The following is a 19,091-nucleotide window of genomic DNA, read 5'->3' as shown; positions in this document are numbered from 1 at the left end:
ATGTCAAGGATCCCGTACTCCTGGCTCTGCCAGGCTGGCTCCTATGTTAGATGGTACATGAGGTTTCCTCCTCTTTTTCCAATGTCCCATAGCTGTGCCTTGACTAGCCTAGAGATGGCTCCTTTCTTGGGCTCCCTGGACTATGTACTTGACTCTCTAAATATAAGGCCAGCCATCTTGGCATTTCTTCCCACTATTCCCAGCCAGGCCTTACACCTTCTCCTTCAAACACTTCTTAGAACATGCATCTAACCACAGTCAGTAATAGCATTCATTCCCCTTGACTGCAGGAGGAGTCAATGGAGATGAACAGATCTGATGTCTCAGGTCCCTCATCACACAACCTGCTGGTAAAGCCTCAGCAGAAGAAGCTATCAAGTTAGGAAAGTGATGGGACTTCAACTTAGTGAAACAGCACTAGATGAGTTCTATCTCTAACACCACCAAAAACAACAAACAAGTCAGGAAATCTCAACAGGAGATTTACAAAATAAAAGAAATTAGATCCCTGAGTGGCTGATGCCTTCAAGGACTAGCCTAAAGGCTGGACCAGGAGTTTTTTAAGGTGGCTGTCTACCCAGCCAACTGAAATAAGATTATCCAGGGAAAGCCTAACTTGTAGAATTCAGCACTCAGTGTCTGACACAGCAAGTACTCAATTTGTGTTTGCCAAATAACTGATCAAGGTTTCCTCCATTTGGGGAGTCACCCTATGTCTGCTTTCATGTGATTATCATCCCCAACTCAGCCCTATCACCAGCCACTGAACCCTGGGTGGGTTATTTTAGGCCATATTTGTTGTCTCCTTCACCCTCGGACTCAATCACTGGACAGCATATAATTACAATAATAATCTTCCTCCAGCCACTTTACAAGAATGTTTCCAGGGCTCATGAGACAGCCTCCATGAGAAACCTATTTACCACACCAATGGGCTGCCCTAGTCTTTCCACCCGGGAGGCACAGGCACATGTGTTGATAAACTTGCCAGATGTTCTTCCCTTGGGGACCAAACACCCACCAGGACCTCAGTCATTTTGCAAGGTCACAGCAGCAACAGTCAGAATTTGAAACTGCTTGTTAGTATGCTCCAGTCCGAGGAATCAGAATACTCTCTAAAGACTGGGAAAAAAACAAAACCAGTCAGATAATCTCCAAAGCCAGAGTTTACCATTGAGAAGGATCTGGCTAGAACAAGGAAGGATCTAAGCACATGAAATTCAAAAGGTAGAGTTTCATTTCATGAAGTGATGAAATGGTACCTGAGACACAGGCAGACCTTCATGGGCTCAGAAGCATCATCACTGAACCCTGTATACACTGTTAAAAGAGCTCAGAGTATGGCATGTCCTACAGGATGCCACAGTAGGACACAAAATTATTTGTCTTAAGGATTTCATCACCCTAAAGAAGGAAGTCAGACAGACACAGGATTAACAGGAAATAGCTGCAAACATACAGTTAAAGTAAGATACATAGTTAGGGGAAGATGCTTGGACATTAAAAAGACTGTGTTTTTGTTCATTGTTTTTCATGTTTGTTTGGTTTGGATTTTATTTTGAAGCAGGTTCTTATCTTGCTATACAGCCCTGACTGCCTTGAGCTTGCTTACCTTGTACCTCAGCCTCCCAACTGCTGGGGTTATAGGTATGTACCCCCATACCTAGCCTGTTCTTTAATGTTTGGAGGGCATGGCCCTTGGAGATAAGCCATTCAGATATCCATGAAGAAAGGCAAGAGAGAATTTCCTTGAAGGCACTGCGAAACACATAGTAGAAGCTCAATAAATATCTCTAAGTGACTGAATAGGAAGAGGTGGTTGCTTTGGCAAAAAAAAAAGGAAGGTAGGGAGGGGCAGGAAGAAAAGGGCAGGGGGAAGGGAAGTTAAAAAGGGGTCCCTGGGGTGGACCCAATGGGGTAGGCCCTAATCCAATCAGATTGATGTCTTCACAAAGACAAATCTGGACATAAGAAAGCACTAGGGAGGAAAGACAACAAGATGGCATCTGCAAGCCTAGAAGAGTAGCTCAAAGGAAACCATCAACCCTCCAAGTACCCTTCGGAGTGTTAGAAAATAAACCAGTATTATTTTGTCCATTCTGTCTGTGGTAGTTTATGAGATAGCTTGGAAGACTCATACTGGGCACTTGAAAATGGTGGGTGTGAAAGCCAAAGAAAGAGCATCCTCAATGACAGATTTTTTTTTTTCCTAAAGAAATCATGATATTAAACTTCAGAGTCGGGAAGTTAAGGATGAGAATGCTGCCCCAGAGAACCTCATATTTTTACCTGAGGAAAAAAAAATGCCACGATAACAAATATTATAGATTACATTGGTAAGATAAGTAGGACAGGTAAATAAATGGGAGATTAAAAAATGGGATGGAGACAGCCGCTGGTGGCTCATGCCTGTAATCCTAGTTACTTGGGAGACTGAGATCTGAAGATCGCAGTTCAAAGTCAATCCAGGCAAGAAAATCTGTGAAAATCTTATCTCCAATTAACCACAAAAAAAAAAAAAAAAAAAAAAAAACAGAAGTAGAGCTGTGACTCAAAGTGGTAGAGACTAGCCTTGAGCAAAAAAGGTCAGGGACAATGCCCAGGTCCTGAAATCAAGCCCTATGACCAACAAAATAAAAATGAGATAGACTGTGATCCTAGCTACTTAAGAAGCTGAGATCCGAGGATTGAGGTTCAAAGCCAGGACATGCAGAAAAGCTGGTAAGACTCTTAGCACTAACTAATCAGCAAACAGCCAGAAATGGAAATATGGCTCAGGTAGTAAAGCGCCAGAGCAAAAACAAGCCAAGGGAGAAATTCTAAGTTCAAGCTCCAGTATCAGCACCCCTCCCCACAAAAACAGTAAACAGTGACTGCTCTACTGGATCTAGAGGGGATGAGTAGTTATTATTTAATATATACAGTTTTAGTTTAGAAAGATGAAAGAGTGCTAGGGGTGTGGCTCAATGAGAGAGCAAGAGCTTAGCATATCCAAGGCTTTTTTTTTTGGTCGGTTGTGGGGCTTGAACTCCGGGCCTGGGCAGTGTCACTGAGCTCTTCAGCTCAATGCTACCACCCTACCCCTTGAGCCACAGCCTCACTTTCGGTTTTCTAGTGGTTAATTGGAGATAAAAGTCTCACATTCTTTAGTGCCTGGCGTGTCTTTGAACTGAGATCCTCAGATCTCAGCTTCCTGAGTAGCTAGAATTACAGTCGTGAGCCACCATGCCCGGCTACCCAAGGCTTTTGATCAAACTCCAGTATATACACACACACATGCAAGTGAGGGTGATGACTGTACAACATAATGCCACTGAAATGCACACTTAAAATGACTGAAGTGGGGACTGGGGATATAGCTCAGTGGCAGAATACTTGCCTAGTATGTGCCAGAATCCAAGGTTTCATCTCTAACACCTCCTCAAAAATAGGTGGTACACTTTATGGTATGTGTATTTTATCACACTAAAATTAATGAACCTATAATGTGTTACATAAGTAATACATTGCAATTAAAGTAACTATTTTTCAAGGGAAAAAAATCTTTCTTGTGTGTGTGTCTTGCTAATGGGGCTTGAACTCTGGGCCTAGGTATTGTCCCTCAGCTCTTCAGCTCAAGGCTACCAGCCTACCCCTTGAGCCACAGCACCACTTCCGTTTTTCTGGTGGTTAATTGGAGATAAGAATCTCATGGTCTTAAGTGCCCAGGGTGGCCTTGAACCAGGATCCTCAGATCTCAGCCTCCTGAGCCACCACGCACTGCTTTAAAAAATATCTTTCTTGAAACCAAGCAGTTGTATTCACAGGAAGGACTTCTATGAGAGTCATGGTTCATTTAATATACCGTCACCCCTGATCTTTGATTTGCAAGGCAGCAGCAGCAGTTAAAACTCAGAGCTATTGGTTAGAGCCCCAACACTTTCACATTCACTGTGAAACCACAAGGGACAGCTGCAGCCAAGCCTCCTATATTATCTAGTCCTTTCCCAAGTGGGTTCAGCGTAGTATCCTTGTTCTAGCCAGGGTAACAGTTATACACACAGACCCTCAACCAATGAAGGGAAACAGCTCTGAAAACAACAAATTAGGCAACAGAGAGTCACAGTGCAGGCACATTAACAGGCACCACTTAACAGCACCCTCAGTTCCTTCAGTGAAAATGTTCCAGAACGCTTCATTCTTCTCCCAAAACACATCAGCCTTCTAGAGCCAAAAAAACTTATATAATTTGATGTAGACGGCTTCCACCCTCCTACATTTCCCTCTCTGCCTCCATTCATACAGAGGAACCTGCAATCAATCGAGAGGCAGCCATAGCTCTGGTCTATAGAAGCGATGACAGAACCAGCAAAAGGCCTGGGTAACCTTTGGTAGGCCCACAGTTACTCCAACCAGTTTCCCATCACGAAGGGAAAAACAAAGCAGTGATCTTTCTGGCACCTACACATTGCTGGAATCCAAAGGGCAAGCGATTTTACTCAATAAAAAAGGTAGAAATGACAGAAAAAAAAAACCACACATTAAGAAAAAACAAACAAACAAAAACAAAAACAGAAAAACTCAAGATCCATGGGATAAAGACTAGCATTTGAGTCTGTTGAGGCAGGAAAATTGTGAATTTAAGGCTAGCCTGGGCTATGTAATAAGATCCTGCCTCAAAGAAACAAACAAAAAGCACACTGATAAAACAGGAACAAATAGTCGGGTGCAGTGGCTCACACCTATAATCCTAGGTACTCAGGAGGCTGAGATCTGAGGATCATGGTTCAAAGCCAGCATAGGAACTAAAGAACGTGAGACTCTTATCTCCAATTAACCACTAGAAAGTGGGGCTGTGCCGGTACCTTGAGCTGAGGAGCTAAGGGACCGCGCCCAGGCCCAGAGTTCAAGTCCCGACCAAAAAAAAAAAAAAACCTGAGGAAAAATATAAAACCTAGTAGATGGGAAAATTTTGGGATCCAAAGTTATGAAATTAACTCCTCAGCGTATTTCCTGAGAATCTAACCCATGTGTCTCTCCTGCTGGGTGTCTTCCTCCTCCTCCTCCTCCTCTTCTTCTTCTTCTTCTTCCTCCTCGTCCTCCTCCTCTTCTTCTCCTCTTCCTTTTTTGGTGCCAGTCCTGGAGCTTAAACTCAGGTCCTGTGTGTGTCCCTGAGCTTTTTTTGCTCAAAGTTAGTGCTTTTTGAGCCACAACTCCATTTCCAGTCTTTAGATGGTTAACTGGAAATAAGAGTAGTTTAGATTTTTCTGCCCAAGCTGACTTCAAACTGCAATCTTCAATCCCAGCCTCATAAGTAATTAGAATTATAGGTAGGAGCCACAGGTACCCAGCCTCACTTACTTCTAATTCCTACTTCTACCTTCTCTGACTGTGGCTGGGACCTGACTATGTAGTGGTCAACATGGACCCATCCACAGGAGCTATAGGAAAAGCTGGGCTCAACTTTCTATTGAGTATTATTTCAGACTTCAGGTCTCCATGAAAATCTTTCATTTTCTTTATTAATAAATGTTCTCTCACACCAAGGCACTGAAGGACATTTCAAGTTAGTCTGCCTGGCAGACAGTTGATTGGACAAGGCTGGTACCCACTAACCCCTGGGCAATCCTCCAGACTCAGAAGGAGCTGATGTGCCTGCAAAGTATGCTTTTGAATACTACCATTTCTCATCTCTACACTAGAGAATTGGGGAATGCAGCACAGCCAGGCCACAGGCTGGTCCTACCACACACCACAGCCACCCTCAGCTGCAAGTGGATATACCTAAAACAAACAGGATAGCATGCTGAACACACACACACACACACACACACACACACAGCAGCAGCAGCAGCAGCAACAGCAGCAACAGCAACAGCAGCAGCAGCAGCTTAGTGGAGCCAAAAATAGCCTAACTTGTTTCAAAAGGAATTCTGACAAACCAAGCACATGCAATTCTATCAGCAGAAAAAGAAAAATCAATGAAGCAGAAAACCGGATCAGTCCAACTGAGAACTCCAAGAGATCCATGACAGCCTCACAGGCTCCTACTCTACCCAAACCCTAAGCCTGACAGCCTACTCACTACTCCCTCTCTTCTTATCCTATCTGTAAACTTTACCTGCACCTCAAATCCTTGTCCTATTAACTTGTCCAAAGGCCCAATGAATGGCCTCTTGTTTACAGCACATTAGTTATGTATAATCCCATAGGCTTAACTTTAGGACTAGGGTCTGACAATGAGCCAAGAGCCCAAAATAAGTACTGTGGGTACTTAGCTTGGAAAGACCAGGAAGCAAGGGCATACTGGAGGACCAGTACTACACTAGGGTAGGTTTTGAAGCATGGAGGAGCCTGCGGGTAAGGAATGATGGATGAAGCCGTCCTTCCAGGCCAGGAAGATCATAATGGGTGCAGCTATGCTTCAGCCCCAGATAAAATCTTCATCTCATTGATTTCTAGTGGCCCCACTGAGTCAGATCCTCTGTCACCTCATTTCCTTCTAATTTCTACCTTCACCTGCTCTGACTTGCCACCAAGTGAGCTTGAAACTTCCAAGGCCTGCATGCAGTGTGAATATCTTTTTTTTTTTTTAAATGTCAGTTGTGGGGCTTGAATTCTGGGCCTAGGAGCTGTCCCTGAGCTCTTTTTGCTCAAAGCTAGCTCTCTACCACTTTGAGCCACAGCTCCATTTCCAGTATTCTAGTGGCTAATTGGACAATGTTCTTGCCTAGGCTGGCTTTGAACTCTGATCCTCAGATCTCAGCCCTCTTGAGTATCGCTAGGATTACAGGCGTGAGTCACCAGCGCTGGACCATAGGATTACAGGCGTGAGTCACTAGTGCTCAACCAGCTTGCACATCTTGGGTCTCCCATTCTCCAACATTTCCCCGCTCCCCAACATTTCCGCTCCAGGGCAAGAATGGTGTGGTGGTAATGTTCTATGCACAGACCAGTTCTCACTGAAGGGGATCAGGTCTACATGTAGAAATGACTCTGGCTTTATACCATCCTCGCATCCAACTGGGAGGGACCACACTTAGCATAGAGACAGAGTATCCTCCTCCAAACACACAGGAAGAAGCCACCGGCCACCCCCTACATAGATCACTCTTCCCAGCCCCAGCCCATCCCAAACACTGAGATTCCTACCTGCTGGAGGAAGAAAGGTGGTAGAGTTCAGGAAAAGGAGCAGCTTGAACCACAAGAGTAATGGAAAAACCACTCAAAAAAGTATTCATTCCTCCTCTCTACTGATTTCCCTTTTGTGGCTTCCCCTACCCTTTAACAGATTCCTGCAGAGGTGTGTGCCTGCACACACCCTGGTACCTACCTGTGTCCCCATGGAAAGTGCTGTCCCCATCACTGGGCCAGATCTGTCCAGTCTTGCGGACCCCCACAATGGTGGCCTCGGACACCACGACCTGGCACTGTCGGTGCCTTTTCTGGCACTGTGGTGTAGGAGGGCTGCTGCTGTCGAAAGACTGCTGCGAGTTCTGCGAAGGTGAACGGCTCTTGTCCCGGTACATTCGGTAGGTGGTAGGGCTGGGGGACACTCGGCTGGACTGGCCAGAGGAGAAGTCCTCCTCACTGGAGGTGAGGTTCTCATTGGAGCTGCAGTCTGGGGTATAACCACCTCCACTGTCCTCAAAGCTCCGGGGGGAGTAGGACCTGCGGGGCCAGGTGAGGCGCTTCTCCTGCTCTGACGTGCTCTGGCTACGGAGGAGGGGACCTTTACCCTCCCCTTCCACCATCATGCCCCCGACGTAGATGCTCTGGTAGGGCTGGTACTCCAGGGGCGGCCAAGGGGGTCTGCTGCCGCCATTGGCATTGATCAGGTTGTCCTTCAGGAAGCGGGGATTCAACTCGGCATCTTCGTAGTCGCCGTCGAGGCAGCAGCTACTCTCGGAGGAGCGTCCGCGGTACTGAGGCCTGGGCGCGTCCCCCAGGCCCTGCCCAGCCCCTTGCTGGGACTTCTTGCGCTCCATCTGCATGGCCTGGCTGCCCAGGGAACTGATTCGGTCCGACACCTCTTTGTCATTGACCTTCACCAGGCCTCGCTCGTGGTGAAACTCGACGTTCACATAGAAGGGCTTCTCGGAGTCGGCCGCCCCAGGGCCTTTACGGATCCTTTCGAAGTTGGACCTAAGCGCAGCCACGCTAGTGGGAGGGCCTCGATCGTCCCGGTCCGGGGGCGCGGCGGCCCCGGATCTTCGGGCAGCCGCCGGCCGGGCCTTGCCCGGAGACCCCTCGCCGTCGGGCCGGACATCGGGATCTTCGGCAGGCGGTGGTGGGTCAGCGTCGTCGGCGGCGGCGGCGGCGGGGCTCGGGCGCGGCGCGGGCGCGCGGGGCTCGGCGGCGCCGTCGGGGGTCTGCGCGGCGCGCCGGAAGCCCCAGCGCTGGCGGTCGTAGCTCTTCTTCTCCTTGGCCAGCAGCGTCTGCAGGTAGATCATGCGGAAGCGCTCCTGGTTCACCTCCTGCTCCAGGCGCCGAATGGAGGCCTTGCAACGCTCCAGCTCCTGCTCGATGTCACCCACGGAGCGCAGCTCCATGCGCGGAGGTTCCGAGTCCGGGAACTGCGCCTTCCAAGCCTCGGCGAAACCCACGGGGTCCACCATGGCGCGGCCGGCCTCACCTGTGCCGCCGGGCTGCGCGCGGAGCTGGCCTCAGCGGCGGCGCGGCGACCTCACCAGGCCCGACCCGGGGTGCCCGGCGACCCCCATGGCCCGACGCGGCGGTGGTGGCGGCGAACAATGCCCGCCCCCTCCCCGGGAGGCAGGTGAGGCGGGCCGATCGGCTACCGCGGGCGGAGAGAGGCGCGGGGCGGGGCGCGGCGCGCGCGTGGGGGGGAGCGCGGGGCTGCGCGCGCCGCTATTGTGTGCGGGGCTCCTCTGTGCCGAGCGGCGCGGGGCAGACGCTGCCCTCGGCTCAGCCCGGCCGCCGCAGGCCCATGGCGGCGGTGTCCGCCTGCTCCTCAGCCTTGGCTCTGCAATTCGCCCGCCGCCGCCGTCGCCGCCTCCAGCTCCGGCGCTGCGCTACGCCCGGCCCGCTCTCGCCGCCGCACTCGAGCCCGGCCCGCACTCAGCGCCGCAGGAAGGGGAGGGCCGGGGGGCGGTGGCCGTGGCGTGGCTGACGGGGGGGGGGGGGGGGGGAGGGGGGAGGGGGAGAGCTGGGCGCGCCTCTTAAAGGGGCCGCGCCGCGGGTGCGAGGTGGGGGGGGGCCTCTGGAAGGTTGATTTTCCCCCCACCACCACCACCCACACAGACCCGCTGCCCTCCTGTAGGTCCTCTGAGCGCGGAGGGAAACTGAGGCCACATCGGCAGCGAACCTGGCTCGCAGCCATAAGGTCCTGGGCTAGTTCCGCACACCTGGAATACCTGGCTCATTTCACCCCAGCCTGGAACCCTGGCCCCCAACAACATGCTAGAAAAGGCCAACTGGGGCCTAATCCAGAGAGGAGCTGACAGGACAGGTCACCCAGTCAGGCAGCCAAGACCAGGCTAAGTCACTGAGGCAGCAGCTTCTGTGCCAAAAAAACTGGAGTTATGAAACGATAACTGTCACACAGGATTGTCAGAAACACCTAGCACAGGTTGATAAATAGAATTTATTTCCCCCTCCCCTTCCTTTTAAATCACTGCCATTTTTTCCTCATGCTCACTGGGTGGTGTTTTTGTGAGTACCAGAAGTCAGTGTAGTTTTCCCATGTCTAGATGATGCAAAGCTTACCACTTAGTCTTTGCCTCCCCCTTGGCCTTAGGGTTTAAGTGGAAAGGCCAGAAAGCCCAGAACAGATAGTAAAACTACATCTTTGATGGTTCCCCTAGGAAGCCCAGAGATCTGAGACACACAGCAGAGCATCCTGTCTGTAGAGAGTCTGATGAATATGAAATAAAAATACTCAACCCACCAGCTGAGAAAAGGGAAAAGAAAATAGGATTTGACAACCCATGAACTGGGCCTTCAGTACTGATCACCCTTCCCTCTCTACGAGCACTGAAATGAGAACCCTAGCATCTGCTTCCTAAAAACTGCTATCCTGGGTGGATATGACAGGTTATTCCTTCTAGTTCCAGTGTCCCAGAAAGTAGATGCCCTGACATCCAGTCTAGAGAAAAAACAAACAAACAATGAAAAAACAAAAACCAGACCTAACAGCCAGACTAGCCTGGGTCCAGTTCTTGTGTCTCCCACTTCCAGCTTTGTGACCTTGGCAATTCCCTTCCCTTCTCTGGGTCTCACTTTTGTCCTCATCTGTAAAATACTGTGAGCACCTTTCATAAAGTGCCTGGATGAGACAAACATGTTTTGGACTGAGTTTATAGCATCGGTTCCAGTTAGTGATGAGTTGTTTATGATGGCTGGGCCAAACCACCCTGAGGATCCAGCCTGAAGGCTCAATGGAGCTGCATAGCTCACTGCTGCCCTCTGCAGACCTCACGAATTTCCTGCACTGGTGATTCTATTATTCACCTTCATTTTCTCTAACCTCATATCCTGCCTGAACCATATACATCCCATTTTTCAGAGAAGGAAATTGAGATGCCAGTATTCTCTGACTTCAGGACCCATGGGAACAAGAATCTCAGTGCACTAGTGAATAGGGTTCTCCTTCTCTATAACCTCTTCTTCAAAATGGGAATAAATCAATCCTGACCTGGGCTGGGGATGTGGTTCAGTGATACTTTGGAAAGTGCAAAGCCCTGGGTTTAATCCCCAGCTTGGCAAAAGAAAGGAAAGAAAGCCAGCATGGTGGCTCATGCCTGTAATCCTAGCTACTCAGGAGGCTGAGATCTGAGGGTGGAAGTTCAAAGTCAACCTGCCCACTAAAGACCCGGAGACTCTTATCTCCAATTAATCACTAGAAAATGGGAAGTGGGGCTGTGGCTCAAGGGGTAGGGCAGTAGCCTTGAACTGAAGAGCTCAGGGACAACGCCCAGGCTCAGGCCCAGAGTTCACAAAAAAAAAAAAAAAAAAAAAAAAAAAAAAAAAAAAAAGAAAGGAAAGAGAGATATAGAGAAAGGGGGGGTGAAGGGGGGGAGTGAGGGAAAGAGGAAGGAAAGAAAGAGAGAGGTGGGAACCAGTGGCTCATGCCTATAGTTGCAGCTACTCAGGAGGCTAAGAGCAGAGGATCATAGTTCAAAGCCAGTCCAGGCAGGAAAGTCCATAATACTCTTATTTCCAATTAACCACTCAAAAACCAGAAGTGGAACTGTAGCTTAAAGTAGTAGAGTGCTAACTAAAGCTTAGGGACAGTACCCAGGCCCTGAGTTCAAGCCCCACAATTGGGCACAGGGAGAATTAAAGAAAAAAGAAACAAAGAAAGAAAAAGTTGGGTGTGGTGTTCACATTCCTTAACCCCAGCAATTAAAGAATCAGAGAAGTAGAAGAACTGAGAGTTGGAAGCCAGTCTGGCCAAAGATAACTAGACCTTATCTCTAAAACAAAAATACAAAGGGGTTGGGATTGAGGTTCAAGCGAAGGACAAACTGTCGACAAGCAGGAAGCCTTGAGCTTAATTCCTATACTGAAAAAAAAAGTCTTGACCTCACAGGATCATGATCAATACTAGTCACCCAGTGGGTGGGCTAGGCAAAATGAGCATCCCAAAGGGCAGAGTGCTAAATTCTTTCATTTACTGTTTGGACACCTTGGTTTCTGTGGGGAAATCTGGGATTCACTAGGGTTCGTGTGATAATTAAGTGACTGAGGGAGAGAGAGTTTGGTAGGGGGACTTCATCTATAAATACGATATCTCATTCTTTGGATCACACACCACTACTTAGCTTCATCTTGAATTTTTTTGGGCCAATCCTGGGACTTGAACTCAGGGCCTGGGCACTGTCCTTGGGCTTTCTCAAAGCTAGCCCTCTACCACTTGAGCCACAGCAAAAACTCAGCCTTCTGAGTAGCTAGAATTACAGATGTGAGCCACTGGCACCAGGCCCGAATATTGAATATTTTATGTTTACTCATTTACTTGTTTTGAGATGAGAGGTCTTACTATGTTTTTTTTTTAAGTTTCTGAATTCCTGTGCTTAAGCAATTCTGCCTAATCTCCCTGAATAGCTGAAACTATAAGCATATGCTACTGTGCTCAACTTTTATATCTATCTTTACTTACTTATTTGTTTATTTATTTAGTGTGCTAGTACTGAGGCTTGAGCTTAGGGCTTAAGCTCTGTTCCTTCGTTTTTTCCCTCAAAGCTGGTATTCTACCACTTGATCCACAGCTCCACTTCTGCTTTTGGTAGATATTTGGAGATAGACTCTCATGGACTTTCCTGGGCTAGCTTCAAACCATGATCCTCAGATCTCACCCTTCTATATTGTTAGGATTATAAGGATAAGCCCCTGGCACCCAGCTTTGTGCTCAACTCTTAATATTTTACACATAAACATATAAGTTACAATGGAATGAGTTACAGATACTCTGAAGATGTTTGGTTTGGGTTTATAAGCCCTGTCCTCTTGACACAGCAAATGATTTGGACACAAACCCACAAGTAGTAGCTTTCCTCTCCCCTGAGACAGCTCCTTCTGGTCTTTCATCCTCAGGACTCTCAGGAGAGTGCTCCCATTCTAAGCCTCTCATTCTTTTGAACATAGCTCTCTCTTTTCTTCTCTTTTTCTCCCTGTCCTTCCTCTCCCTCCCTCCTTCCTCTCTCCTGCAGAGCTTTCTCATTATCCATCCTTCACTAGACAAAGGAAGAACATGGGGTGTAGCCATACTAGTGTGTAAATCCTCATTTGTGTCTGTATCTGCTGGCTCTAAGCCCATAACACAGTCTAATTTCATGCCCCAATGTCCTTAAGTGCTCAGCACATAGTAAATGCTCAGTCTATACTGGTCAAATGAGGATTATTTGTGTGCTCTGGAAGAGAACATAACCCAAGGAGAGAAAGGTTCTTACTATGTATGTGATTATAATAAGGCAGTCAGAGCTGGGCCATAACAGGGAGCACCCACCCTATTTCCTTCATCCGCTACCCCAGTCACCCACCAACGAATCTAAGCAAGTCACCATGCTTAAGACACTGTCCAAGATGCCAGTCACTGTGACTGTTTCAGTCTAATTACAATGCACTTCTCTTGTAGCTGAAGCCGCATTTTAGGTGCCCAGTAATCAACACGAGAGCTAGTGACTGCTGATGATGGGACATGCCCATTGTGGTAGAAAGTTCCATTAGCTTTTAATTTCCTTTAGACTGAAATCTCAACTTTGAACAGACTTAAAATCTCTGATCTCTCGTCTTTCTTACCATACACATTTTTTTTCTAACCTGGCCATTTCTTGAACACACCCACACCTTTGAACGCTCATTTTTGTCTGTTTCTTGTTCATACCACCAGTCCAGGTGCCACCTGCCCAAGAAAGTCTTCTCCAGACTCCTGACTCTTCCTGGATTCTCCAAGGACATAATTATCTCCATTATGGCTTCTTGAAGCTGCAGATTCACCATCTGTCTATGCAGTTGATGGATCATAGCCTCATGTGGCTGTCTCTCACACACACTGTTCCCCTGTCAGCCCTTTGGCTGGTCCTTTCTTCCCTACACCAAATCTATAAACCCTATGAGCTCCTCTTCTAGAATGATGCTGGAGTCTGGTCCTTTCTTTTACTTGGCTTCCATCCTAGTCTAGGTCACCAATAGGTCTTCCACTTTAGACAGTTGCAGCTGGGTACTTAAAAGCCACAGACAGAGGAGTTGGAGGTCTGGTTCAGTTGATAGAGTACTAGCCAATATGAATGAAAGCTTGAAGTACCAAGTTCATTAAAAAACCAAAACCAAAAAAAAAGATAGAAAATGGCATGTTGGGGCTGGGAATGTGGCTTAGTGATAGTTTGCCTAGCATGCACGAAGCCCTGGGTTTGATTCCACATAAACAGAAAAAGCAGGAAGTGGTGCTGTGGTTCAAGTGGTAGAGTGCTAGCCTTGAGCAAAAGAAGCTCAGGGACAGTTTCCCAGGTCTTGAGTTTAAGTCCCAGGAATGGTCAAAGAGAGAGGGGCGGAGGAGGGAGAGAGGGAGAAAGGAAGGAAGGAAGGAAGGAAGGAAGGAAGGAAGGAAGGAAGGAGGAAAGGAAATGGTGTGTTGTCTCTGTAGGTCTGATATTTGTCACCAAGAGGATAAGGAATCACCTCCTATTCAAAGAAGTAGAGTCATAAAGGACTGGACAAGGAAGTGACAAGGACTAGGGAAATAGACTCGGTAAGGAAGAAAAACTCCTGTGCCCACAGCTGCGGTGCCCTTGGGAAGGACATGGCTAGATTTAGTACTGTTCCAAGGCCAGCAGAGTGGAAAAGAGCCCTATACTCTGGCTGGAGAAGCTGCAGGAAGGAAACAGAGAAGAAGAGAGAGGGGGAAGGGGAAGGGAGGAAAGATGAACCATCCAGATTATGATACTTTCTTACAGCAGTCAAAACTAATAACTCATTTCTTTGCCAGTACCAGGGTTTGAACTCAGGGCCTCCCTCTTGCTTGGCTTGCTTACTTAGCTGGTGCTGTACTACTTGAATCATGTCTCTCGTCAGGCATTTGGTTTACTCTGAAGATGGAATCTCACAGACTTTTCTGACCTCTAGATTTCAGTCTCTTGAGCTGGGATTACAAGTGTAAGCCATAGGCAACTGGCTTCTTGTTTCATTTTGTGGGGAAGGTGGTTGTTGGGGCTTAAATTCAGGGCCTCTTACTCTTGGTTTGGCTTGTTTTTGCTCAAGGCTAGCTATCTGCCACTTGAGCCATACCTTTACTTCTGACTTTTGGATTGTTGGTTTGGTTGGAGATAAAGAGTTTCTCCAGTCTGTCTGCTTTTGATTTGTGAGCCTTTGATTTCATCTTTTTTCTAATTCACCCAAAGGTGTCATGGGGTTAAGTACAGTGGCCCTGCCTGTGAGACTCTCACAGTTTTCAAGGCTCCCATCCACCCAGGCCTCATGGGCGACAGACCGGGGACCAGACCTCCACAGATATAAATTCCTTTCCATTCTTACAGCCAGCATTTCAACAAGGCCCAGGGAAAGGATCTCAGAGAAGACAGTGACCTCCCCATCACACGGCAATAGGTGGAGGCCCAGATTTGAGCCTAGCCTACCAGAGACCCAAATAACTGACCATTGTTCCCTCAGGCAATGGTGAGACCCCTTAAACAGAGCAGGGCTTTCTGCCTTAAGACTCAAAGCCAGCTCCAAAACCTTTCTCCTGTGTGATCAGAACTTCCATCTCTATCCTAGCTGGAAGCTGAAGGGGAGCAACTTTCACATGGGATATGACGACGTGACCCTCCTACCCCATCTTCTGTCATCCTTCATCTGTCATCTGTCAGCTCTAGGGAGCCAGGGGCAAAACCAGAAAATCAGGCTCAGCAATGCAACTGTTCTTAGCTTTGATTGCTAGTGCTGTGCTGGACAATGTACCCTGTCTCCCCAGACCTGTATACCCCTGGCCCACAGTGGGAGCAGGGATATCTTAGGACATCCTTGCTATGGGAGAAGAAAATCTTCTGGAACTGTTGGACAAGATTTCCAGTGGAGGGGCCAGGAGCGTAGCCTAGTGGTAGAGTGCTCATCTAGCATGCACAAAGCCCTGGGTTCGATTCCTCGGTACCACATGCACAGAAAAAGCCAGAAAGGCTCTGTGGCTCAAATGGCAGAGTGCAAATGTGCCCAAGCCCTGAGTTCAAGGCCCAGGACTGGCAAAAAAAAAAAAATTCCCAAGCCCCTTTGCAGACTCCCCTGCTTTCCACAGAATTAATTATTGATGAGGTCCCTTATGCTCAATCAATCCCAGTGCAATCTCCCAATTGTTGTCTGCAGCCTTTGCAGGGAGAGAAGGGGCTGAGATGAGTCAAGCTTGCTCTGCTCTTGATACCATTATCCATTATGATGTCCAGGCTGTTTCTTCCAGCAGCTCAGAACACCCTCAGGCCAGAGAACCCCCACCCATGGTGGTAAAGATCTTTGCATCCCAGATCACTGAGAGTGGGTAGGCTGGCTGAAAAGCTAACATCTTCTTGGGGCACAGGCTCAGACAGGTGGTTGGTATCTTTGAATGCCAGGGAGGCATCCAGTCTGGAAAGGATCTGTCTGGAAGGAGGCAATGACAGCCACACTTCCCGTCTGCCCATCAGCTTCCCCCCTGGGAAAAGCCTGACATATGGGAGGTGACATGGGAGGCCACAGCAGATGGCAGAGGAGCCTTTGGAGCTGTTGGGTGGGGGGCTGTATGTCAGGGTGGTGCCTGAAGCCCCTGGGCTTCTTGGGTGAGGCTCAAAGCCAATCTAAAATTATTTCTTGCATAGAAGAGAGGTGCCTCTCTGTGTGTTTCTTCTTCCAAAAGACTCTCTGCCCACCCCGCTATTTCTTGCATAGAAGAGAGGTGCCTCTCTCTTTTTTCCAAAAGACTCTCTGCCCACCCCACTCTGTCCCCCCCCCATCCAGGTCTACTCTTCCTCTGTCACCATGTCCTCTCTATAGTCCCCCAGGCCTAGAATGGTGTGTCTACCTGCCATTGTCTCCAGAGGCCCAGGACTATAACTAGATAAGAGTTGGTCTTAGCCTGTGTGGCACCAGGAGTCACTTAAAAGTCAGGTCACCTGCCCTGCAGGCTTGGGCTGGCTCTGGAAGTAGTAAATGAGAGAATGCTGAGGACCAGGCTGGGAAAGGACCTTGTAAGAATTCATGAATAGGGGCCGGGAGTTTGGCCTAGTGGTTAAAGTGCTTGCCTAGCATGCATGAAGACCCGGGTTCGATTCCTCGGTACCACATACATAGAAAAAAGCCAGAAGTGGTGCTGAGGCTCAAGTGGTAGAGCTCTAGCCTTCAGAAAGTCCAAGGACAGTGCTCAGGCCCTGAGCTCAAGCCCAGGACTGGCAAAAAAAAAAAAAAAAAAGAATTCATGAATAAAAATGGGTGGTAGTATATAATCCCAGCATTCAGAAGCTCAAACCAACCTGGGCTATATACTGAGGCATTGTCTCAAAAACAAACAAACAAACAAACAGAAAACGAATAATAGTGAATGTGCCAGGCAGGGGTGTTTCCCACCTGTAGTCCTAACTACTTAGGAAACTCAAGATTGCATTTTGAAGACAATTTGGGCAGGAATGTCTCCAGTTAACCACCAAAAAGCTGGAAGTAGAGATGTGATTCAAATAAGAGAGCTCTAGCCTTGAGAAAACAAAACAATAAAAACAACAAAAAAACCCACTTAACATGATTTTTCCAAGTCTATTTCCTTATGAATGGGTGGTATCATTCTTTCTGATGGAAGCATGGAATTCCATTGTATATATGTACATTTTTTTTTGGTCAGTCCTGGGGCTTGAACCTAGGGCCTGGGCACTGTCCCTGAGCTTCTTTTGTTTAAATCGAGAACTGTACTACTTGAGCCACAGCACCACTTCCAGCTTTTTCTGTTTATGTGGTACTGTGAATCAAACCCAGGGCTTCATGCATGCTAGGTAAACATTCTACTGCTAAGCCACATTCCCAGCCCTATATCACATTTTCTTGATCCATTCATCTACTGAAGGGCATTTGGGTTGATTCTGTATGTTAGCTATGGTAAATAATGCTGCAGTGAACATAGTTGTGCTGGAGCTTTAGTTTAAGTGCCCAGGAGTGGGATTGGTGGGTCATAAGGGACTTCCATACAGCTTTCCAAATCATGTTAAGTAAACCAGATCCAAAGAAACATAGGCTCCATGGTTTTCCTCATTTGTAATAATTAGCATATGCCTAAGATAGTTCTAGCTGAGGTTGACAATAGCCTAATATCTATGTACATATGGCCACATAAAATGGTCTAAGCAAAATGATCTCTACGATACAGAAATGAGGATTTTTTTTTTTAGTGTACTGTTTGACGTTATTTCTTGTTTTTTTCCTTTTTTTTCTGGTCATGGGGCTTGAGCTCTGGGCCTGGGCCCTGTCCCTAAGCACTTCAGCTCAAGGCTAGCGCTCTACCACCTAAGCCACAGTGCCACTTCCTTTTCTGTTTTATTCCTTGCGGTCACTTTCTGATTTCAATCCTCCTTCTCTTGCATACAAGTTTATCTGATTTGGGGAAGGCAAGGGGAATCACAGAAACAGTGGGTAAACCAATGTAACAGCAATACTCACTAGACACTATGTTGGAAATGGACATTACAACTTGGGGGGAGGAGGAAAAGCAGGAGAAAACAAGGGAGAGGTTCAAAAAGAAATGTATTCATTACCTTACCTATGTAATTGTAACCCCTCTGTACATCACCTTTACAATAAAATAAAATTGAAAAAAAAAAAAGCTAAGGGCACAACAATGTTCATTACAGCACTATTTACCATGCAGTGGATGAGTGGATCAACAAGATGTGGTATTTATACACAATGGAATTCTATGTTGCTGTCAGAAAGAACGACATTGCCCCATTTGTAAGGAAATGGAAAGACTTAGTGAAGTAAGCCAGACTCAAAGGAACATAGGCTCAATGGTTTCCCTCATTTGTCATAATCAATAGAAACCTTGGGCTTTCCTAGCAGAGATTTACAATAGATACATAAGGCTATATAGGATGACACTAAATGAAAGGACCTCCAGGATATAGAAACAAAAGCCATATAATGAGTGATTGTTGTCCTCAATGTACTATGTTATCTCTCATCTCTTTTGCTGTCCCTTGGCTATCTCATATTGTTACAGTATTTCACCTTGTTATCTGATATATCCTAAATGCGTATTTGGTTATTTGAAATCAGATAGGGAAGGGGGGAAAACAAGATGAGGGGCAGGGGAGGGGGGAGGGAAATGGGGACCAAGACACGAGAAAGGGTATCAATGTATGTGAAGTAATGCACCTTCTATCTGGTGAATATAAATGTAACCCTTCTATTAATTACAATAAAAATATATGAAAAAAAAAGCTAAGGGACAGTGCCTTAGGCCTTGAGTTCAAGCCCTGATATTGGTACATGCATGCACGTGTGCGTGCACACAGTATACACACACACACACATACACACACACAGAGTGAATGTCCATGTGAATTTAATCTATCTTCTGCCTCCTTTATATGTTAGAGGACTGTAAGTGTCCTGGTTTAAGACATCTGAATCTTCAGTGAGGTTCATCT

General features: G+C 47.3%; 1 protein-coding gene across 1 annotated transcript in view; it reads right to left on the bottom strand.

The window, feature by feature from the left end:
• The window catches only part of Bcr (BCR activator of RhoGEF and GTPase), a 132,186-nt gene extending 123,556 nt beyond the window's left edge, over positions 1–8,630 (bottom strand). Inside the window, exon 1 of the mRNA XM_090320678.1 lies at positions 7,313–8,630. Coding sequence (XP_090176804.1) covers positions 7,313–8,597 — 1,285 coding nt within the window. The 5' untranslated portion in view covers positions 8,598–8,630. The remainder of the gene's footprint in view (positions 1–7,312) is intronic.
• Positions 8,631–19,091: the final 10,461 nt, after the last annotated feature.

The sequence above is a fragment of the Megascapheus bottae genome, chromosome 28 (assembly GCF_031878675.1).
Source record: "Megascapheus bottae isolate mThoBot1 chromosome 28, mThoBot2.hap1, whole genome shotgun sequence".
Taxonomy (NCBI): Eukaryota; Metazoa; Chordata; class Mammalia; order Rodentia; family Geomyidae; genus Megascapheus; species Megascapheus bottae.
The sequence above is the reverse complement of the archived record's forward strand: the minus strand, read 5'-3'. Positions and strand labels throughout refer to the sequence as shown.